Source organism: Molothrus ater, chromosome 12 (assembly GCF_012460135.2).
Source record: "Molothrus ater isolate BHLD 08-10-18 breed brown headed cowbird chromosome 12, BPBGC_Mater_1.1, whole genome shotgun sequence".
Taxonomy (NCBI): Eukaryota; Metazoa; Chordata; class Aves; order Passeriformes; family Icteridae; genus Molothrus; species Molothrus ater.
In genome coordinates this window covers 11779468-11803346 of record NC_050489.2, presented here as the reverse complement: position 1 = coordinate 11803346, position 23879 = coordinate 11779468, and the positions used below count along the sequence as shown (strand labels likewise).

At 39.1% G+C, this 23879-nt stretch overlaps 1 protein-coding gene across 1 annotated transcript in view; it reads right to left on the bottom strand.

The window, feature by feature from the left end:
• SLC6A2 (solute carrier family 6 member 2) overlaps positions 1–23879 on the bottom strand; it is a 60049-nt gene that overhangs the window by 19596 nt on the left and 16574 nt on the right. Inside the window, exons 2-8 of the mRNA XM_036390530.2 lie at positions 18668–18799; positions 14743–14980; positions 7840–7978; positions 6976–7110; positions 3056–3159; positions 2224–2348; positions 1390–1502 (exon numbers count right to left, since the gene is read on the bottom strand). Of these exons, the coding sequence (XP_036246423.1) occupies positions 1390–1502; positions 2224–2348; positions 3056–3159; positions 6976–7110; positions 7840–7978; positions 14743–14980; positions 18668–18799 (986 nt within the window). The remainder of the gene's footprint in view (positions 1–1389; positions 1503–2223; positions 2349–3055; positions 3160–6975; positions 7111–7839; positions 7979–14742; positions 14981–18667; positions 18800–23879) is intronic.

Here is a 23879-nt window from a genome sequence, read left to right as displayed (position 1 = left end):
GTTTGGGATCTAGACACTTCTGAGCATAAATTTTCGTCTTTTCATTCGTCATCCTTTTCCTACTGGTCATTCATGTCTTTTCACTGTGCTAAATCCTTAATTTCAATCCTTTATACTTGTTTACAGTTGAAAAATTGTCAAGCTACAATCCCAGATATAATCTTCCCTCAAACTTTTGTCTAAGGATGCAGATCTTAGTCTATATAGACAAACTTCATTGGACCTCAGCTGGAATCCAAAAATCCAAACACTTTGGAAATATTTAGACCTGAATCTGACCTTTACAGCTTAGCCCTCACTCTACAAGATCTCATTCAGCTATTTACCAATGATTATCAATGCTTCCTGCTGCAACCCTTTTTTTTTTAAGTTTAATTTTGCTCTTTACTATGTCAATTCATTCTTTCCTTTTCTTGCCTTTGAAAAGGAATGAATTTTCCTGAGGTCGTAAGCAATGGAAACAGTGCTTTACCATCTCCAACAAGAAATTCCTGGATCAACTTTGTACATTCTGAACTTTAAAAGAGACTTCTATGCTTTGGAATAGTAAGAAACCTCTACCCTACTAAAGAGGATGAAAGTTTGTCCATGGTTCACTATTCCTTAAAGACCCTATTTGGTTCTGCAGAAATTTATCAACCTTTAAGCTAAATATAACAGGATGCCCTGAGACCTCTTTGCTAGAAAAACAGCAGTACAAAAGTTGTTTGGGGACTTGGAATATTTTCTGGGATGAAGTTTCTGTGATCCTGAATATTATGTTGTAAAACTTATCAAAGAGCAAATACGCTTCTTAGACCAGACATTTTACAATAAGATTATAGGAAAATGAAGCCACTATGGAAATATTCTGGCATGATTTTAAAATTGTGATTAAATTTATAGGAAATTCTGCATCATGGCTTGTAGAAAAACAATGGGAGAACCTTCTGGCATTGTCTGTCTAGAGCAGATTAATGGATTTCAGCACATAAAATAATCGCTTCTAGAACCCACTCTACTCAAAGTCTTATTTGTGTTTTGCAAGCAGGGCTCCAGAACCTTTTTGCAGGTTCATAGCAGTAATATTTTATAGTAGTGTTGTTGGACCTTTAAATAGTAATAACTGTTGATGAACAACCCCTCTGTCAAGTCATAAAAAAGTAGCTGGGAGTAAATATTTACTGGCTTGTCCAAGATTTAATCTTTTCCTAAACCTCTTAATGATGGAGAGTCTTTATAAAACAGTGAGTAATAGTTATTGCTATGCTGTCTATGACTGTGGAAACAGGTTTAGGAAATGTACAGAATGTTTACTTGAAATGTAATCTGCTAAATGCAAATGCTTCTTTAGTTACAAAATATGACAGGAAAAGAACAATGTCAAGGCTAGAAGGAGAAAATACTCACAGAACTGTCAATGCCAAGTGTAAGGAGCATGATGAAGAACACCACAGCCCAAAATGTAGATCCTGAAAGAGTTGAAATTGCCTCTGGGTACAGGATAAAAACTAAACCAGCTCCTAGAATAGAAAAGAGGAAAAATGTCACTATTATGTTTCTTATCTTCACAAAAGTGCTCATTTTAATAAGATAAATTATGACTAAGTTGACTTTAATTTCAGTTCTTGTCATGCTCTGTGTATTGTTAAAACAAAATTTGCATTATACCAAAATATATCTAAAATGCTTTATTTATTTACTCATGATGGTTTAGTACTAAAAAAAACCCCTATCCCATTGTTTTCCACTTTGAATAATATTTTGTTGGATTTGCAACATTACTAGTTATTGTTCAGCTATGTAGCGGAGAAGGAATTGTGTGGATGTGTTGCCTCTGGTAAGAGAACTCTTGGATGTGATGAGAGGGGCAGGAGCTGAGACCATGGGTGACCTGTTCCCAGTGAAAGGATTATAGAGCTGAGCTTAGCAGAACCATCAAAACGAGTCCCCTGGGGCACTGAACAGCAATGCTTTTGTAAGATTCTGTCCCGTGCTTAACACCTGTTTGTTGAATGGAAAAAACCTTTGGGGGCAAGGTTCTGGGGAACCTCAGTTCAGTGGAGGTGAGGTGATGCCATAACATTTACAGTTCACAAGGGATTTAAACCCAGAGTTCTACTTCCAAGTAAGTTAATTCACTTCCATGAGATTTTCACACACTTGTTAGAAACAAATATAAACATATTTGCAGAGAAATGGTGGGGCAGAAGGGTTAAAATTAATATAGGATTAACTTCCTACCTTCAGTAGCTACATCCTCAATTTTAACTTTGTGCTCATGAGCCATGTAGCCCAATATGGAGAAAATGGCAAATCCTGAGATGAAGCTTGTGACACAGTTAATGGTGCTGGTCAGCAAAGCATCCCTAAACATGGAGAGAAGAACAGCCCAGTGAGAAAAATCTTTAAGAAATAGATGAAGATTTTCTTTAACATTTCCCACCCATCCTTCAGTTCACAATGCATTTATAATATATGTGCTTTCTGAATTTATATTTCATTGGAAAAGTGATGCTTGTTTTTATTCCAAAATTTAATGCTAACAAAACATCTAAATGCTGGAATTTCTCAGAAGGTGCAGAGTGATTCTGGTTGAATTTCCATGGTGATGATTCAGCAAAACACTTGAAAACTGACTTGATTTAAAGTGCATCCCTATACTGGAGTGCAATGTAAAATATCAGAAATATAACCCCAAAGCACAGAAACACTTCTGGAAGCTGGGATCTTTCTGCTTTTTGTTCCTGCACCAATAAGATTTCATCCTGTGTTCACTGTTGCACTTAATGGTACTTTTGAAAGGCAAACACCAGCACAGTTTACACAGCTGTCCAAAGTCCAAACCTAATCCCATTCTGCTTTGGAGAGCAGCAGATATCTTGGCAGGTTCCTGTTACTAAAATTTCACTCAAGAAGACAGTATTTCAAGATTTGTGTTGGTTACTGTGTCTACACAAAAGTCACCATCATTAATATATGACTGAGGATAAAAGGATAGCTTAAAACTTCTTTCAGCTGCATTCAGAGTAAAATAAAATAATTTTGCAGCAGTAATGGAAGAACTGGCTCTTACCTGTAGCAGTTGTTGTCGAACTTATTGTAACTGGCAAATGCAATTAAAACACCAAACCCAGCTCCTAAGGAGTAAAATATCTGAGTGGCTGCATCAATCCATACCTGCATAATGACACCAACAGTGCCAGGGTCAGTTCAGCCACAAGGATACAGCAGCAGAAAAGCAAGGAAGGGCTTTTGGAAAACAATTGGCATTCATGCCAAGGGGAGTGTAAGTGTCACATGGAGCATGGCCCTGGTCTGGAATGGTCCCACCTGAGGTGGTGAGGGGGGAGCAGGAGCAGGGAAAGTCCTCAGAGCACACACACACTGCTGCCCTGGTGGGCTGTGCAGTGGGACAGGGACTTCTGAGATTTCACCCAGCACTGAAATGGTCGCGGGGTTTTTCTCCTGAGTGGCAGAAATACACTTCCAACAGCTCTTGTTCCAAGTTAGTTTGGAATGTACAACCAGAAATCTAAAAATAGTTAATGGGTCAAGAGTTATAGGACGTTTTCTTTCCCATACAGAGCTTCCTTTGTGTGACTGTTAGTGCACTCTACATGATACTTTCTTGGTTCAGGAGCTGAAGCACGGCAGATGTGCTGTGAATAGAACCATGCAGATTTCTCTCAGCTTTCTCACTTAGTTGGAGAAAGAGTTATTTCTGTGATAGTCATTAAATTTCAGTTTAGATGCAGCTTGATAATTTTTTAAGGATTTTCCACCAGGGAAGACATTTTAAAAGTATAATATTTTCTAAAGTGTCCTTCCTACCAATATCCATTCATCCAGTCAAGAACAATGCCACAGTCCTGGTTTCCTGAACCAGAAACCTGAAAATAGCTTTGGTTAACCCTCTTCTGTTGTTACACAGAGATTTTAAAATGAAAATCTTCAACAGAAGTAGAGAAGTCAGTGGTGTGAGTAATACTCAACATTTCTTAAAATGAGATCTGCAATGTTTGATTAAATCTGCCAAGAACTCTGAAAGAACTATGAAAAGCAATGGATTTCATCATTCATCCATCTCTACAAAATCAGATCTAATACAGCTATTCAGCAGCAACTTCTTAACAGATCTAAGCAGCTTATGAGCTCCCTCTGCATCGGGAGTTTAGCGCTACACTTTTACATTTGGCCTAGAGCAATGGAAGATAGTGCCCTCTCCCATGCTGACATGATCTATGAAAGCACTTAGGCTGGTGATCTCTTTTTTCTCAACATAGATGATCAATGCTTTCAGCTGCTGCCTGCTGGACACTGTGAACCACTCATGGTACTCTGGGTTTGTAGAAAAACTTGATTTTATGAACTGTGGAGAGTTGATTATTTGAAATGTAATATGAGGAGCAGTCTATGGAGTGTTTATTGCTAGCCAGTGGATGGGAGGATATGATTTTCTCAAACTGTAGTTCATGCAGGGTTTTATGGATTTCTTTCAATGAACAACAAAACAATCCTGTAACCTTAATTCCTTACTCATTCTTTTTACATACCAGCTATATCTTAATATTCTATTTTCACACAAAGGTTGAGATCAGAGGGTTGTTCTCTCTGAAAAGCATCTATATGAATAGGAATGCAGAAAGAGGGATGAATTCTCCTATGTTTGTTCTTGTGTTTTGAAAAATTCCGATAACTTTTGCTGTTAATGAATTTCCTGAAAATTTTAAACATCAATTTTGTTAAACTATAACCAGATATGCACACTGCCACCAGAAGACACTTGTTTTTAGTGGTTCTGTGTCTCTTTTGTATCTTGGCAGTGCACTTGTACTCACCCTTTCTCACTATTCAAGCACCCCTAAGCACATGCTTAAGTCCTGTTGACTCCCAAAGGATTTAAGCACATGCTGAAGTATCTGTTGAGTAAGAGTCTTGGCTCATAGCAGCTGATTAAGAAACAAATTGGAAAGATCAAGGTGAAGGGAAAGAAGAACAGAAACCAGAAATCAAGATTAAATGCAAAACATTCTCTTTGTTCTAACCAAGCAGGATGTAAGAGAGCAGGGCTGGTTCTGCAGTTCATGCTCAGGTTTCTTGTCACATCTTCTGATCAATGTGTGGTCTAATATATTTTATGATAGAATACGGTTTTTATTTGTATTAAAAATCAACAAATAGGAACATTTTACAGTAGGCAGTCATCAGTCTTTCCAGCTTTCTTCAGTGTTTATGCTGTTTATAACTTTTATGCAGTGTAGTTTGTAGCTCCACAAAAATGGGGCACACATTGACCAAGGTCAGGGTGCTCTGAGGGCTCTTAGAAGAGCCTTGGCAGAGCCCTCTGTGGGTCACCACCTGTGACTTAGGGTGTTTGTCAGATTCTTCATTTGGAAGAAATAGAATCATGTATCACATCTGGGCATGCATTGACATAGAAACAAAGTGGGATTCTATTCTTTGGAGCCTGAGGACGAAGATTAAACACACAAGGCTATCGCAGCAGCAAGGATCAGCCTCCAAGGGGGAAGGGCTGGCATGAAAAAGCAGTTAGTGCCACTTCTCAGCACAAGTGATCTTATTCTAGTGTAACTTTTTGTTGTTTGAAAAATGTAGTCCTAGAAACAAATAACTTTAGGGTCATCTAAATAGCAGCTGCAGAAATATTAAGCCAAGAAAGGGCAGCACACAGAATGTCCTTCCAGCAGCAGAAGGCAGATGTGATTATGGAGGCCTGGTACAGCTAGTACAGCTCCATAGACACCTAGCTGAAATTGTGGTGTTTATTTCCAAACAACACTTAAAATATATAAGAAAGATATAAGCACCTGCTTTGCTCATCTTGACATCTTTGTATTTATGTGTATGCATAAATGTGAATTACTGGGGTGGCTACTGCCTTGTGACAAAGGTGGGTGAAAATCCCATATTTGAAGTTTGATTGGATTATTCCAAAATAGACATGGGGTCTGAGTCTGTTTTTGAAGAAATGCCTGCTTTCAAATTTAGCATTAAAAAGCCAGAAATGTATTTTTTTGGCTAAGAATATTAAAAATGTGTCTGTATTATAACACTTGAGGTCTTTTTTAATAATTCAGGAAAATCAAGATAGGATTCATAGGAAAGGTACAGTGCAACTATAGACAGACTATAGGCATTTTTGAAAGCTGCAATTTTTCAAGATGATGCATATCCTTCTATGAAAATGATGTCTATTCAGATTTATAACCATTTGAATGGCCTTGTGACCCATCCATAGAGATACTACTGTCTTATAAATGTTTTATGCTATTTTTAGTTTAGTAGAGGGGAGTTAATGTAGTCTTTGTTTTTTGTAGGTCTAAAATGCTGCCAGTTTCATGTATTGGTGACTGTAGGTGTAGGTTTTGCTTTACAATGTACGAAATAAGTCTTAGTTCCAAGTTACTTCACAAATTGGGTTGATTTGTATATGTTCAATGATAGAGTGAAATGTACATCACTTTCAATAGTAAGATAAGAACATGATACTTTTGAAAATCTTATTTGTATGAAGGACCATGGTTTCATTAGGTGAGTTAGTCCTGATTTTGTATATTTTTCAAGGTTTGCATAGGCCAGTATTTTTGTTTTCTAGGTTAATATTTAAGCTAGAGATTCAGAAAGCAAGATTTTTTTTTTTGAGGGAATTCTTAGCCTTTTGAGAACTAAATTTTTGCATGACTCCAATTTCCAGTATAATGATATTGCTGTTTACTGCGTGCACAGTCAAAGCATGGACTTTTTTTGGGTCTGTAAGTGCCTTCACAGAGGTGTTTTGTGATCTGAACTGTTTGGGCTCAGGGTAAGATAGTCCTGTTTGGGAGAGTATTGGAATGTTAAACTGTCAGAGAAAGGGGACCAGTGCTGAGGCAGAAGTGTGGCTATTTAATTTCAGAAGTTAGCTGTAATAGTTTCAGTAAAAAGGGCAATATGTTTCATAATTAGGGAATGAGAACAGAAGAATACACTTACTGTGGCTTCTTTTAATCTTCTGAAGTCTATATGCAGGTATGCATTTATTCCATTGTATGCACCAGGCAGGGTTATTCCATGTATTAATAAGACAAATAATACAACATAAGGCAAAGTGGCTGTTATCCAAACAACCTGCAGACAAGAGAGATCCCAAAGGTTAATCAGCTGTTACAGAAGATTTAAGAATATGTAACAAGTACAGCTGGCATTTTCTTGGTTTAGTCCATTCGGTTTGATGGAGAAGCTCTTTTTAGGACATGAGGGAAAATGCTGTTACCTGTCAGGAATCTTTTCATATATAAGTTTACAGATACCAGTAGGAGACAGTTTTGACAAACAGAAGACAGTGTCAGTGTGTGTTAGACTGCTGATTACTCCTCATCTCTCTGTTGCTTACTGAGAAGTGCAGTCATTGCCTGATGTTGTGATACTTTCATGAAAATGTACAAAAAGCTCTCAGATGTATCCAACTCTAGAATTTCTGTTGAGATATTTTGTGAGGGATGTCAAAGAGTGATTTCCAATGACTTTCATCAACTATGTCTCTTGACATGGCATTTTATATAATACAACCAAAGTCTCTTATATCATTGAAATATTAGAACACTTGGCTGAGAAGAAGATGCACATTTAAGACAATCCTGTTTATTTAAAAATATTTTCTGGATGAAACCACCAATGTTGAATTGAAAATAATACATTTATAAAATTTTCTGTTGGAATACCACACAAGAAATGTGATAGTTTGATCCCTGAGAATGCCTCAAAATCAGTGGTTTATTTTCTTGCTTTCTAAAATTAGGAGACTTCTTAAAGTAGAAAAAGAATGTAGTCAAGACAGAAGGACAATATTAGCTCTACCTTTCCTGAAGTCTTCACTCCTTTCCAGAGACTAAAGAAAAGAATGATTACCACCACCAAGAGGCAGAGGGAGAGCTGCCAGCGAGGCAAGCCAAGGTCGTGGATTCCACGGCTCTCGTGCAGGTGCAGAACTCCCCTCCTACACACCAGACACACAGAAACAGAGTGAGGTCACTGGGGGAAAAAGGCTTTTGCATTCTCATGCTGTGGGCAGCAGGAATGGAAATGGCAGCAGTAGAAGCCCTACTGGCATCACAGGCAGTCAGTGGAGGTGGTTTGTGAAGCCTCTGTACTCTGTCAATTCCTTCAAATTACGTCCAAAGCTTGTCTTAAGTACAAGTTTCTGAAAGCAATCCTTGCTTCATAAATAGAGAGATGTTTGTCCAATTCTGCTAGCAAAATAAACTCTCAGAATTCAAATGAGTCAAAAAGAAAGGAAAAACCATTGGTAGTAAGACAACTAGAAATAGTGTTTTGCTTGCAGATTGTTGTTATTGGGAAAAGAATGAAAGTAGGTGAAAAATACGTGCAAAAATGGGAAGAGAATATTATGGGGGAAAGACTGAGAACAAACATTAACAGATCGAGCTGACAGTGGAACAGGGATCTTATTAATTAGACTGGACAAAATGCAAGAGAAATAAATTGTTTAAGCTTTCTGATAGTCTAGTCAGAGCTCTAGAAATATTTAATTAAAACACCACCAAGAATCAAACTACATGCACTAGAAATCAGGGATTTGTGCAGAGGGGCTTGGTTTATCCCAAGACTGCATCCCATGTAAGAGAGTGTAAATTACATTTGCAATGAGATTGTACATCCAGGTTCCCAGAGTCTGTCCACCTCTCTGCAGGAGGGGCAGGATGTGAAGGGCTCTCAATTTGAAGCTGCATTCAGACATTCTGGTTCCTCCCAAGGGAAATTTCTTTTCATTCTCTCTTGCCCTGTGCTCTCTTCTGGGAAGATTCTCCCAGTCACCCAAGAACTCTGGCACCAGTTCCTGCCTTACTTCCACACTGCATTCAGCTAAAGGGAAATGGTTCACCTCCACAGAAATCTGCAAACAGTGATTTGTTTGTAAGTACCTCTGACTCTGTTTAGTCTTTGTGCAGCACTTGGGTCTCCTTTGATTTGGCATCAGACCCTGAACAGCCAGCAGAGGCAGCTCAGCTGCTTGGTGCTCACACATAAACCCTACTAAAACCAAATTATTCAGGAGGCAGTGGGGCAGCTGCTCAGTAGGACTCAGTAAATGAAGAACCCAGTCATAGTTTTAATAACAGGAAATGTTGGAACTAATAAATTCTTCTCTCTGTCTTGGCTTTCCCATCTGTAAAGTAAGGATTGTTACTAATGTGTGCTTTGTCTCTACTCTGAGCAATTCAGAACAGTTTTATTACAGAAGTAGTGAACATTAAAGTGGTGAACATTGGTTCCCATAAACAGGGAACCAAACCAGGAAATAAAGAAATTCAAAGGTTGTGACCTGAAAATTAGTCTATCATTTTCACTCCAACACATTTAGCCTATAGCTAGAAAACAGATTTAAGAGTTTTAAGTGTAGAATTCTCTGGAATGGTTTTGTCAGACTGGTACTTTCTAGGGAACTTTATGTATTATTCGTCCCTGGACAGATTTATGTGGTTGTCTTTTCAGAAATTTAGAAAACTTTGTATAAATAGATAAAATTTAAGGTCCTGGAGTAGGCCCCATTTTTTCAATCCAAAATCAATCATAATTTTCATTTTTGGTCCAAATGTGTTTACACAGCTCTATAAGCTCATTCTTTCTGTTTTTATTAGAGGTGAAAGTTACTTGCCGAAATTTGATGTGCTCAATAGAAGGGTGTCATTTATCTAATTTTTAGATGTGTTGGATCAGATTGATTCAGAATTCAAGAATGTCATCACTTCTCATTAAACTAGTATGTTAACTATCAAATTTATTTGTTACTTAATGTATTAAGTACTTCTAGGAACATCTAAGTACATCTAAAAGTTAATAGTCACATTTGTGAGATCAAACCCAAACAACTTGCATAAACTAAGAATCAGCAAAATGGATCAGGTGTCCCAAGCTATATTCCCTATTCTGGTAGTTAGACTGTTTTTATTATTTAAAACTTAATGCAAATTGTAGACTGAAGATGCTAAAAGAACTGTGAGTGTATACAATGTGCAATCTATAGAAATTAAATTGCATACTCAATTTAGAAGGCAATTTGAAGCGTGATAATTGTGCTCAATTAGAAAGCTCTTCTACATGCATCTTCTGTGTTATATATTTGGGCAGCCACAGTTCAGTCATCATTGCTGCCAGTTTCCTTCAGAGCATGAAATGTGCTTTTCCTTTACCTGTGGAAGGCTAGGCTATCTGCTATCTCTATCTATGTGGATAGAGCCCTTTCTGCAGAGTTTGCCAGGCTCCAGGTATGTTTATTTCACAACTAGCACTGCTTAGATTCAGCTTACATTCAGCTGTGTATTCATGGCAGTTTGTGCCCACACAGCAGTGTGAGGCAGAGCTTGTGGTTCAAATCCTGTAGAGCTGAGCTGGCTCCATGCAGGCTGGCCAGCAGGGTGTCTGTAACAGGGCTGGGGCTGCAGTGCAGGGGGAGCAGGGTGGCTCCACATGAGGTGCCACAGGGGTAGCCTGGCTCAGGCCCAGCCCTGCCATACCCAGGGCTGCTGTCTGAGCTGCTTGGGTGTCTCTGGATGCTTTGTAAAGAGCTCTGAGTAGGCACAGCTGCCATGCTGAAGGATATCCTGGCTCTGGACAGTGCTGTCCTACAGCCCAGAGATGGAGAGCAGCTGAGCCATCCAAGGTGCAGGGCTTGTGTGAGCCCTGGGTGCCTCACCCCCACCCTGGGGTGCTGGCCACAATCCAGCCAGGGGGATGCAGCAGCATCTGGGTTTTTCTCTAGATATTTCAGCTCCCTCTTGTGTTGGAGAATGGAGCTGTGTAATGGACTGCAAGCTAGATTTTGGGAAACACATAATTTACCAGTGGCACCCTGGCTGGCTTATCATAAATTATTATTTGTACTTAATCATAGAACAGACTAAGTTTGAAGGGACCCTCAAGGAGTACTGGTTGAGTACAACTGTTAGATCTACATAGGACATCTCTGAGAAATGTCCACATCTTCCATGCCTGAGAGCATTATCCAAACACTTCTTGCACTCTGTCAGGCTTGGGGCTGTGACCAGTTCCTTGGGAAGTCTGTTCCAGTGGCCAGTCACCCTCTGGGCAAAGAACCTTTTCCTGATATCTGACCTAAACCTCCCTTGACACAACTTCAGGCCCCTCCCTTGGGTCCTGTCACTGTCACCACAGAGAGAGATCAGTGCCTGTCTCTCCTCTTGCTCTCTCAAGGAAGCTGGACCTGCACTGAGGTCTCCCCTGTCTGCTCTGCTCCAGGCTGAACAGACCCAGTGACCTCAGCTGTTCCTCACACAGTTTGCCCTCAAGGCCCTTCCCCATATTCACAGCCTTCTTTTAGACACTCTCTAACACCTGAATATCTTTTTTTATATTGTGGTGCCCAAAACTGCCCCCAGCACTCGAGGTTAGCCCCCCCCAGAGCAGGACAATCCCCTTCTGTGCCCAGCTGTCCCTGTGATGGCCTGATGTCCCCAGGACAGAGGGGAGTGGGCAGACTTGTGAATTCTGTGAATTTGCTTTGCTGAATATGGCATGAAAATTTCCCTGTAAAATTTCTCATGCAGAAAGGATGGATTACAGCCCTGAGAAAAAGTATTGTCAGAGGGGAATAGCTGTAGCCCAATAATGTTGACATTTTCACTGATTTTCTATAAAATGGCCAAGATGTGTTTCTACAACAGATTGTGATTTTTTGCAGGTGCAGTACCTTGTGAGAAGAATAGTGCTTTTGTTCCTCCAAACTGGTATTTTTTAATTGTCAGCATAAATGAAAGCAGGATGGTAAAAGACTTTTTGCAGACACAAGAATGGAGAGAACAAATATAAAATATGCCTGTGCTCAGATCAAGTATTAAAATAGGAGCAATATGGAGTAGATAGGGGAAGTTCATTTGTGATGTACTTCTGTTCTTCCAAAAAAAGAGAAAGGTTTATCTTGAATTATTTTAACATGTGTGAAAAGGATAGAAGGTTCTTTTCATTTTCTGTATTTAATTCCAAACCACTGAAGAGGGAAGGAATTAAAGTAATGTGTGTACCTAAAGAAATGTGGAATTGACATTTTATTCCTAACTGGAATATTACTGGCTATTACTTAGCAGAAAGGCACCAGTTGATATTGGATTTTAGCTTGCCAAGTTTACAGTGTGTAAATACTTGATAGCTGATTTCAAGCATCTCTAATGAAGTATTGTAGAGGTCCTGCTCCTTCCTGTTGTAAGAAGTTGTCCCCATGACATCAGTGGTGCCTTGGCCTGAATTAAGCCTCTACAACTGAAACCAGACTTGGTAAAATGAAACTCTCTAGAAGGACATCAAACTTAAGCTCTGCCCAGGTCTTGAGGCTTGAAAACAAAAGCCCAATATGTTCTTCAAGGTTCTCCTGTCACTGCCTTGTCATGGAATTTGCAACTTGAAATGATTTCTTCTAAGTCTTAGGCTTAGAGGTTTCTCTTTGCTTTTCCTCCCAGCCAGATACTGGACAGCTGATAAATTTGGCCTAGATTGCAAGTTTTCCCTTTTCTCACTCAATATAAGTAGTGACAACCAGCATATTTCTGCTGAATTTGAGGTATCTTTCTTGTAGTATTTGATGAACTGTCACATCACAGCACTCCCACTTCCTCCTACAGTTTATTCCTGTACTGCTGGAGATAGAAGCAGCCAGCTCTGGCAGCTACAGGGCTTTAGGAAATAATCAACTCTAAATCCTTGGTCAGGCCAGCTTAGTGTGAAGGAATTATGTCCCAAAAAGCAGTGTCTGTGTCTTTTCAGAATAATCATACTAGCTCTCTGCTTGAGCCCTGTCTTGGAAGTACCTCTTTTCAGTCACTCTCCAACTGCAAGGTAAATGTTTGGTGTTTCTGGTCTCCCTGCTTCCCCCTCAGCCTGCCCACCCAGGCCAAAGCTTTGTGTGTGAGTGTTCTGATGTAACTGTACAAACCAAAGAACCAAGTTTAAGCTGTATCGCTTCCCATTTCCTTTTGTGACTCTGGCACAAAATATGAAACTTTATAATCAAAAGATTCAACTCTCCTTGTTGTAAGAAGACCATGAGCATGGGTTATTTGATATAGGAAAGAAGCTGTTTTCTGATTCAGTTTATAGGTTGGATGTGAATACACTGAGACTTTGTACAAGTTTGAGTTGACACCTGAGCTGTACAGCTGGGCCTGATGAGCTCATCCAAATACTGGATAAATGAATATAATGCCCCTTGTGATTCCCTGTTTTTACAGCTGGGAAAACAGATGTTATAGAGTGTTTTAGTTAAGTGGTTACCCTTCTCATTTTTGCAATGTAATCTAGTCATTAATAAGTACAAGGCCTAGTGACCTAATTACAGCTGCAAAATTCAGGGATTAAAGCAAAATGAAATGTCAAATTCCCTTTTTGTTCTTACCTTCTGAACACTGCACCTTGAATTTTTTCATGATGAGGGAAGGACCATATTATTTCAGTGTACAAACAATCATTAATTGAGCTGTTTCCCAGATCAGTGGAACTAAATCAAAACATCATTAATTGATTCTACTACAACCTCACCCACTACAAAGTCAAAATCATTACCCAAGCATGATGTGATAGCAGAAGTTGCTTAGAACCATTTTAAATAATTAAAAGGCAAAGCAGGAAGGTAGGGATTGCATTTTACTTTACTGAGGCTTAAGCCTTTTATTGTAAGGGCAGTAGATTTCACAGCTGTCATTATTTGCCATTTCAGTAAGCTCCTTTGAACTCAAGCCCCCATCTTGTTTTCAAAGCCCTGAGTTTCATTTACCCAAACCCCTGCCAGCAGTTTGTGTATCACTACTGATCTTTCAGTGCTGTCTTCAGAGAAAATCAGTGGCCACAAATGTTGAAGAGCTATAAACAGAGACCCCAAGATCCCTACTGGCTATTTATGGTAACAGTGTTTTCCCTTTGTTTCTGCAAGGTTGGACTAACTGCTTAGCAGGTGTGTGCCCTAATACCTTTCTACTCCAAACACAGAAAGATTAATTGATTCATTATTCAGATTAATTCAACAGCTGATTCAATAGCTTGATGCTCATCCCCTTTCTCCTAATCAAATCCCATTTTCCCCTATAAGCCCATAATGAAAATATTTATACAGAGTTTGGTATCTTTGTTTTATAGTTCAGTTATTAACTTATGTACCTTTTGGGGTTTGATTCAAGCCTGCCCTTGCCTGTCTCAGCCCAGGTTGCAGAACACTCTTTTGCTTAGGCATTGGTAAAAGCCTGTCTTTCTATGACCTGGCTCTTTCCTCCTGCTCAGTGTTTTAAATCACTTCACTGAACTATTGAAGCAGTGGAACAAACAGAGGTCTACTGTTGCTCTGAAACTTTGTGGAGTAGAGCAGCAGTCTAAATCTGTGACTAAATGGTTATTTTAAAGCCTCAAATTCATCTTAGTTTGGCATGAAGTCACCTCTGTCAGAATATTGCTGTATTTCCTTGCCCTAGCAAAGCTGGTGCAAGCAAAAGTGGCACATGGAGAACATTTGTGTCTTGTCCAATTCCATTTTGCTCAGTAGCAAGCACTGCATTAGTACAGGGGAAACCAAAGATCACAGAGGCAAAAGTCAGTCACCCAGGCATACAGACCAACATTACAGTTCCATTTTACCCTTGGTCTTCTGATGCTTGCTCTAGAGGCTGGACACAAACTATTTTACCTTCAAGAGGAAACTCCCTTAGAATTTTGAATAAATAGCAAAGTTAGGTCAACACTTACTCATAAAATTCAGCTGCAGGAGTGAGCTTGTACTTGGAGTATTTAGTACCATTGCCAAGCACTGATGCATTGAAGAGTTTTGGATCTGTACAGTTTGGGCTGTTCCAGCTGTTGTGGCAGTTTGTCCAGGGGAGCTCAAATGTGAATGATGAAAATAGATAATACAGAGACCAAGCTATGATAACGTTGTAGTAGAAACCCACGTAAAGAGCTATGAGTATCACTGCATAGCCTACACCTAAAGACAAAGGAAAACTAGATTATACATTGCATTTGACATGCCACAGTGTACAGAAACACAGTTAAATTCATGATTGCAAATTCATTTTAGGTCTTCACACCAATAAAAAGGAATTTTTGACATTTGCGTACACATACGTGGACACAATGTACCTGACCTCTGAACAAAAAATTACAGAAATGGTTCTGGAAAATAACTGGCTTTTATCAAATCTACTTGTTTGTCAGAAAAAGAAATTAAGCAGTGCAATGTCAAAATTTGTCCTTGTACAACTCCATTGCTGATTTGCTTCCAATGCAGAAGATTGCAAGCCCATGTTAGGAGCGAAAATCACTTCATCTTCGTGACGTCAGGGACCTTGGCAACTTCTCTTGGAAAAGTAAAGCTGGACACTTAAATGAAGTTTCCCTATGCCTCATGTTCCCACCCTGAACTAGTTTGGAACAGACACTGATCCCTCTCTTGTTTCTTTCCCATCACTACTCTCTAGATTGGCTTCCATCAGCGTGTAACTGGCTCCAAACCATGCATCAAACAGTCTGTGCTGCTCCACTGAGGGCTCCAGGTGGTTTTGGGCATGCCAGTAAAACTTGGTGAATATCAAGCTGGGGCTAAAGTGTGTGTGACATTCAACCCCTTTGTACTTTTCTGTAATCCCCAGGATTACAGAATTCAGAGTGTAAGCATTCTCTTTTGACTTTGAACATTTGCTTTGTATTTTTGCATATCATGAAGTGTGGCTGGAGGGTCTCTTTAGCAAAAGCACCCCAGAAAGTGCACATTCTCCTTATGAAAATGGACTTTTCTCAACAGTTTGGGAGGAATTTTTGATACAAATGTTGGACTCCAATAAAAGTTCGTTGGCAGAATTGTTCAGGAATCCTGCTTTGCCTTGACTTCAATCATTCTTACTGAGTGTGCAGCTTTGTTCTCTGAATCCTCCCTCAAAGTTGTATGGACTGCATATAAAAGGTAGGGAGTACAGTTATTTTATCAATGTCATCACTGTCACAGTAGCTACTATCACAGCAATGAAGTGCAAACCTTTACTTATATTTTTCTTCAGTTTAATTTTTGGTATTGGAGGCCTAATAGTTGGAGATTATTAAGCTTTCTTATTCTTTATAAAGGAAGAAGTAGCAAATGCTGTGAGTATTAATCCAGGTTTAAAATTTGCATAAGGAACAGATGCTGACCCTGAAGGAGTTGGCAGTTCAAAGACTGCTGCATGTACAAAAGTTACTCTTTGCTCTGCAGGAGGCTTTTAATCTGTAAACCAGTTTGCTCCTCCCTAACAATGGGGAAATAATTGTGAAAGTAAAGATGAAAAAGTATTTTCAAATCCTTGGTGCTTAAATGAATTCAGTACTTGAACACTTGAACTCTAGTGAATACACCATGCTCAATAGAATGGAGAGGAGGGAGGAATCCCCAAAAAGAAGAATTCTTAAGTATTAAGGTGAATGCTAAAACACTAACTATGGATAATATATTAAATATTAAAATTAGATTATTTGTTGTTGAAAAAAGTTTCTGAAATTCCTCCAGTCCAGGAGGACAAGAGATGTTTAATATCAAGACTAAAAAATACTGGATCAAATGTGTTTTAAATAGCTCTTCTCTGTAATCTTAAGAATGTTCAGGAATGAATTTGCTTTTATGTTTCTAGATTTTCTTAAAAGTAATGCTGCACCACCCACAGTCTAAAATAGACTCAGGAAAAAAATGCAGATGAAAACAGACTGTGTTACAAAGGTTACAGGGTATATTTGTAATTGCATGTGTTATGATAGCATCTCATTAGAAGTAGAGTGCTTAGAGTTCATAGCAATAATATTCATAGCTAAAATTAGAACTATAGTGCTGTTCATTTAGAGAAGCTGTTATGAATTTGTGTAGACTGTGTACTTCTCCTTTGAGTGAGAGATTTGAGTTGTCCCAGAAACAACTCCAAAGCACTAGCAGTAAAATGTGTTTGCATGTTATCAGAGGTTTTAGTCAAAACTTTAAAAGTACTGAGTTTATACCAACGTGTACATGTCTCAGTGCTTATTACTTTTTGAGAATCAAATAACTTATGCTAGTCTATATTCTTGTAATATGAAACTTCAAAATCAACAGTAATGTATGTTTAGTCCACCTTGAAAATGTCAGCTTAAAAACACAGCTGGAATGTCAACAAGAATATACATGAAATAAGTTCTATTTTCCTTTCCTCATAATCTTTTTCAATCCTGAAGTCAACACAGAATACCTCTGAGCACAGTGGTATTTGGCTCAAATGCTTTGAGATCCTGAAGGTCTAATTTTTGCATTTAGGTTTTCAAAATCCTCATTCTCATCCAAAAGTATATTAATAATATCAAGAGGAATTTTTATTGAGCAAGGGTATTCAGATTCCTGGGTGCTGGGATGAATTTTATCTCCCATGACAGGATTATAGAATGGCTAGGTAAATCTATAGAATCAACTTAAAAATTTTGAGCCACATTATTTTATTATTTTTTGTTGCATTGCTGATTTTGCTGTGAGTTTCGGGTTTGCCTGGTAGGAAAAACCCCCTCCACGTTCCTTATTGTGTGGCACTAGACTGCTTGAAGAGGAAAGCTGTATTTTGAGAAAGAAGACTAACATTTACTCAGTGTAACCTATATCCAAGCAGCAGATCCATCAAGTTTGGATTGCTGTTGTTAAGCTCCTCAGCTTTTGTCAGTCCCAGGATAAACATGATCTGAATTTTAAGGTTCTAAGGTCAGCTGAGCTTGTCTGGTTTAATTTCAGATATGTCTGTTTTGAAAAGGCTTTTGCATAAGATTTTAGATACAGTCTGGTATACATTTAAAGGAACTTAGATTTTTTGCTGGCAAGCAATGCTTTAAAATTATTGAGGTTCCTTAACAAATACTTGTCTCATGTACAGAACACATGTGGCTTCTTTCACACATTGATCATTTCCTGATCAAAACCAAACACCCTGAAGCACCTAACCTATTTTTCCTTGCAGAATGATGCTGTGCACAAACAACACTCCACAGCCTTTTATTCAGTGATGTTGGAGAGTTAATCCTAGTGGTAAACACTCAATAGTAATAATGTTCAGATTTTAATAAGTGTTTTTCATTGCTAAATCTGAAAGATACTTTACAAAGACTATCAGAATTATTGCTCCCACTTCACAGGCAGGAAAACTGAGGTACAGAGATAACACAGAAAACTCCTGTGCTGTTATAAGTCTGGTAGCCAAACCCAGAGTCTTCACAACTCCATTTTCCTGTTGTAGCCACTGGGGTATGTTGGCTCCTGCACAGAAAGCTCCATGCCCTGAGTGGAGAAGTCAGTGGGGAAGACAGGGCTGAACTAACCCGGATGGGATTTGGTATTTCCAACGTTTGGATTGGCAAACTCCCTCCTCCACCTAGAGATTCCCAGTTCCTCCCAGTACACAGGGGAAAGGGAGGGCAGGGCTCAGCTGCTCCTGCTCATTGCCCTCTGTTACACTCAGCCAGCAATCACCCTGAAGATGATTTCTGTGGCTTTTCCCGTTTTGTGCTTCACCTTTGATAACACAAAGACTTCAAGGGTTGGGGGAAGGTCCCCAAATACCACCTTGTCTGTGAAAGATGAGAGATCCTTAGGTTGTGACCACACCTGTGTGGCACCCTCAGGCAGCAGAGGAGCACTCACCTTTGAAAACTGGACAGATTTTCCAAACAGTGGCAGCCCCTTCTCTGTTATATTGTCCCAGTGCTAATTCCATATAGAACAGGGGCATTCCAGCAATGATTAAGAAGAGGATGTAGGGAATAAGAAAAGCACCTGAAAAGACAGTAAAGAGACATTGTAGTCTTTGGATTGGTTGCACTTTTTCTTTCCCTGTTGCTTACTTTTACCAACTAAAGACAAAACATTTGCTTATGGGAAATATCAAGAAATATCAGGAAGGAAGAACCCATGTATTCTTATCCCTTTTCTGCATTTTTTAAAGGTCTCAGAGATGGAATCCCTGAAAGAAGCTGTAGGCTGTAACTCTTATTTTCCCTTAATGTTTCCCCTCTGCTTTTTGGTTTTAAAGACAAAAAAATGTGTCCCTGAAAAGTAATCCCTAACTGAAGAAGAAAAAAAAAGCTGAACACAGTTGCAGAGCTGAAAGGGAAAGGGACTATGAAACGTTTTTTTAGGTTTTATTTTTAGTGTAGTATTTTCAGTAGGGAGCACAGATCCCGCAACAGAAAAGAAAAATGTGAAATCCTGTAAATGCAGCTTAAACCACTGTGTGAATTGTCTGCAGGAACCTCTAGCTTGAAAATTAATTACTGCTGGCTAATGATATGGAATTTAGATTTCCATGACATATTTTGGATTTTGCTATAATAAATTTCCTTACTCTTATGAAATGGGTTAGACAACAGATCCCTTTCCAACCTTGTGATGCTTGTGGCCATTGCTGTGAAGGATGTGGAGGCTCCTGCTGGCCCCAGGACAGCACCTTGATCCTGCAGCAGGACAGTGCTGGGGCTGCTGACTCCTCCCTGGAGCACTTGACAAGGCTGAGCATTGTCCTATGAGTCTGTACTGTCACTGAGAAACTGTCACCATTGGCAAAATCCTGGTGTGTGAGCTGCTGTAGCTAAAAAGTATTGCCAGCTGAAATACAAAAGGATCACCTAATGCAGAAACTACCTGAAAATTCCTTGGCTATTTCATATGATCCAGATCACAGAGAGATTGCCCCAGTGCATGGCTACATGTGATACTATAAAGCAATTATAGCTGGTGTCATGTTTAATAACTGTGGGTCTGACAGATCTCTGTTTTGTGGTACAAGCAAAGGGTAGCTTTTATTACATTGCACAGCTTGCTTGGTCAAGGAAAGTTCAATTAATATTAAACTTGCCTGTACGAAAAACATTATTGGATTTCTTTAATAACTAGAGAGCTGACAGAGTAATTACATGCACTCAATAACTGACTAATGTCCTTAGGAGTTACCTATGAAAAGGAAACTAGATTGTGAATATCATGGTTCAATTTTTCAGCAAAAGAAAAAAAAACAGCAGTAGTTTAACTATTTCTCATAATAGCAAGTGGTACAAACTTTTGCAAACCTTTGAAATCTGTTGTATTGGTTTAGTAATTTGAAAACTTCTCCTGTAAAAGGAAGTAAATTTGCCTTGGTCCTAAATTTATACACTTAGAAGAGGTAAAAGTCTGGAAGCTTGACTGTAGCTTTTTAAAACATGCCAGTAAGCAGAATGAATTACATGTTTAAAAAGTATGTTTGAAACTACTGTTATGCTTTTAGAAGTCTGAATTATTTTTTCTTTACCTTTTGAGCTTGCTTTTCACAGATATTACTGGTGTAAGGTGCCTTGCATGCTTGCTCAAAAAGGGGATTTTGACTATATACTGGAGAATAGAATGGAAAAACAAACTCTGCTCTCTTAGTCATACCACCGATCTACTTCTAAAAGTAACGTGCTGTAACATAATAGTAAGGACAATGTATTCAGCATTCAGTCATAAGTTTAGTCATTTGAAAGTTGAAACCTTGCAATGAAACAGACAAGGTATATCAACAGAAAAAATAGCTGAAACCTTTGAGAATGCATATTAAAATTGAAATTATTGGTTGTATCACTTTGGGGACAAGAATCTTCTTCATGATGGAGTGTAATGTAAATGCAACTTGCATTTCCATAAGCCACTTACAGTATCAGTGATACATGGTTTTGGTAATATTTTAGTGTTGTTTATGACCTGTTTTCTATGGTTGCCATGTTGAACTGTTGTATGTTTGAATACTGTGCAAAAAAAATCATTGTATTCATCAGATACTTAATACCCTGAAGTTCTGAGCTCTGTTCAGTGTTGAAACATACTCAGCAAAATCAGTCTGGGATACTACATATTGCTTTCACTTTATCTAGAATCTGGAAAAATTATTTTAGGTGGTTTTACTGTCAGATTTCCTGCAAGCAAGCTTTTGAAGTGCCATACTCGTCTTGCTTTGATCATATCCCAGTGTGTGGAGCTGACTCACAAACCTGGCTTGTATTTGGGAGGTATGGAGTTTGCAGGGAGTGATGTTTGATTAATGTCATGAGACTGTGGAAAACATGATGCCTATACAGGGAAATTTGTATTTGAGAAGATTAATCCTGGAGATGTGTAGTGGACATACGTGTTAAATGCCAGTTTGAAACACTCAGTTTTTAAAAGTATGACTAATCCCAAGATGAACTGTGAGGTGTACTGCACTTAGGCATACTTGCTCAAGTGTCATCTGTTTGGCTGCGAGTCATTCCAGGCTTTAGTTATAGGAGGTTTCTTTCTTTTTTTTCTTTCTTTTTTTTCTTCCCCCGCCCTGCCCCCGCAAGGGATTACTAAAGTGTGGTGTAATTTCCATCAAAGAGCAGTTACACAGTATGGCAGGGTTTCGTAGCTGGGTTACTTTTCAGGTGCTAAGTGATTGAAGTATTTTGAAATTGAGATAAATACCAAAGTAAGGGTGCTTAGTCATATTAGTTTGACTTAATGTTTTGGAGTCTTCTGGAAACTTCTTGTTTAGCAGCTTCTGGTTAGGTAAAAAAATAACAAAAAGTCAGATATTTTTGTAAGCATCTTTGTATTTGCTTTTATTTTCCTTGCCAATATCCAGAATCAATTTTCATGGTGTTCGCTCAACCCTTTCTGGGATCAAGGCCCCTTGGAAAAAAAATAAATGATGGTCAAAATATCATTCAAGTTTCCCCATGAAATAGATATAGAATAGAATGGTCTGCAAATGCTTGTGATCAGCCTATGTGTGAGAGCTGACCAGTGTCACTCTGGGCCTGCACAGGGGCTCTGTCTTAGGGCTGTTTAGGAGCAGTGCCCCGTGAACAAGAGGTGTTGTTTGGAAGAATTTTACAATCCTGTTTTTGTGTGAACATCCTGTGGGCCAGAGGCAAGGCAGTCCTGGTGGTCCTGTTGCTTTAGATCAGTGGTGTGGATTGAAGCACCAGCCCAGCCTCCTCTGCAGGGGCACTTGCTGTTAATGCTCGCCCTGTCTGGAGATCAGAGCGTGTTAGGAAGGGTGGCACCGTGTGCCACTCCTGCCCCTGCCACCAGCCACAGAAACTGCAGGGCTTTAACTGCATGGATCCAGTGTCACGTTTGGATAGGCCAGACAGCTGAGCTCTTAGGAAGCAGAGCTTGGCTAACGCTTCCCTTCAAGCCTGCCAAAACCTCCCTACCTCAGCGAGCCGTGTGATCGCGGCCTTGGCAGGAACGCGCCGATCGCACTCGAGGGCATTCCACTCCCCTCGGTGGGAGCACACAGCTGCATCCCAGAGGCTGCACTGCTTTCAGCAATCCCTAATGGCTCCTAATTTCCCTCTGCAGCTAAAAAGCTGAAGTCATTGACATCTGTAGTACAGCTCTGGTGCAAGAGCTGTACTTGACTCTCTACTGAGTCACTTGCAGCTTGAAAGCCACAGGTTGGCCTCAGGCTGTTGTGAACTGCTGCATCTCTGTCCTGACAGATTTCCCAAGATCCATACAAGTCCCTTTAAGAAACCAGTGCAAATATGGGGCTAAGACAGACAGCCTGTGTCCTATGCAAAACTAGGTTAGGTCAAACCCTCAACTTCTACAACAACCACCTATGTGAAACTTCAAGTGGAAACTTACACAGATATTTTTTAAACTATTGCATTTAATTAATGAAGGACAAAATACAAGACAGATTTTGCATTCCTGTATTCAGTGCCAAAGCAACTTCTTAAGTTTGGTATACCAAAATCCACATGGAGTGTTTCCTCTCTCTGTAAGCATTCCCAGCATCCTAAGGGGTGGGAAGCAAAAGCTCTAAATATTCTTCTCAGTCTTACCAGGAGGTCTCATCTCACTTTTAAATCCCAGAAAGAAAGAAACATTAATTTACTTATGGTTGAAAAAAGATAATTTAAACAGCTGTGGTTATCCTAGAGGATTTTTGATGCACATACAAGAAGTAGGCCAGGACAGGGGTACTTGAAACAATTTTGAACTCTTTGTGCTTGTTAGCCTTCTGTATTTGTTACCATGGTTATTTCTAGTCAAAATGTTATACTGGCAGGGGTGTCTGCTAAAACAACAAACTCTGAGCAAATATGGCAGTATATTTTCCAATGGGATTGTTTCCAGTGTTTGTGCAGGAAAAGTCTAAAAGCAGAGATCTCCTATAATTGCTTTATAGTATCACATGTAGCCATGCACTAGGGTAATCTTTCTGTGATCTGGTGAACTGAAATACAAGCTAATATCTCTATTAACATTGATCAACACTGTTTGTTTTTTTTTTTTTTCATTTAGAATAAATAGTACTCCAAACAATATCAACAAACAGTTGATAGAATGTAGCACATTTGTTTGGACAACAAGGAAAATGGGTGGAAACTCTGATCTGTGCAGACCCTTGTGAATGAAAAACAAGGTCACTGATGCAGAGTTCTTGACATCTAGATTGTACAAGATCACCATGGGTAGAACTGTTAATTGGAAAATTGTTGCAGACATCTTTTCATGAAAATCCTCTCCTTAGGATTTTTTCCTCCTGAGAAGCTGAGAGGCCTCAGGAACAAAATGTAAACATTGATTATCTGTTGCTGTAGAATGCAACAGGTGGATCTTTGATTGGCCCATGTTGGATGTTTATAATTAATGGCCAATCACAGCCCAGCTGGCTCAGGCAGAGAGTCTGAGACAGCTGCCTTTGTTATTAATTCTTTTCTATTCTTAGCCTAACCTTCTGATGAGAACCTTTTCTTCTATTCTTTTAGTGTAGTTTTAATGTAATATATATCATAAAATAATAAATCAAGCCTTCTGAAACATGGAGTCAGATCTCCATCTCTTCCTTCAACATAGGACCGCT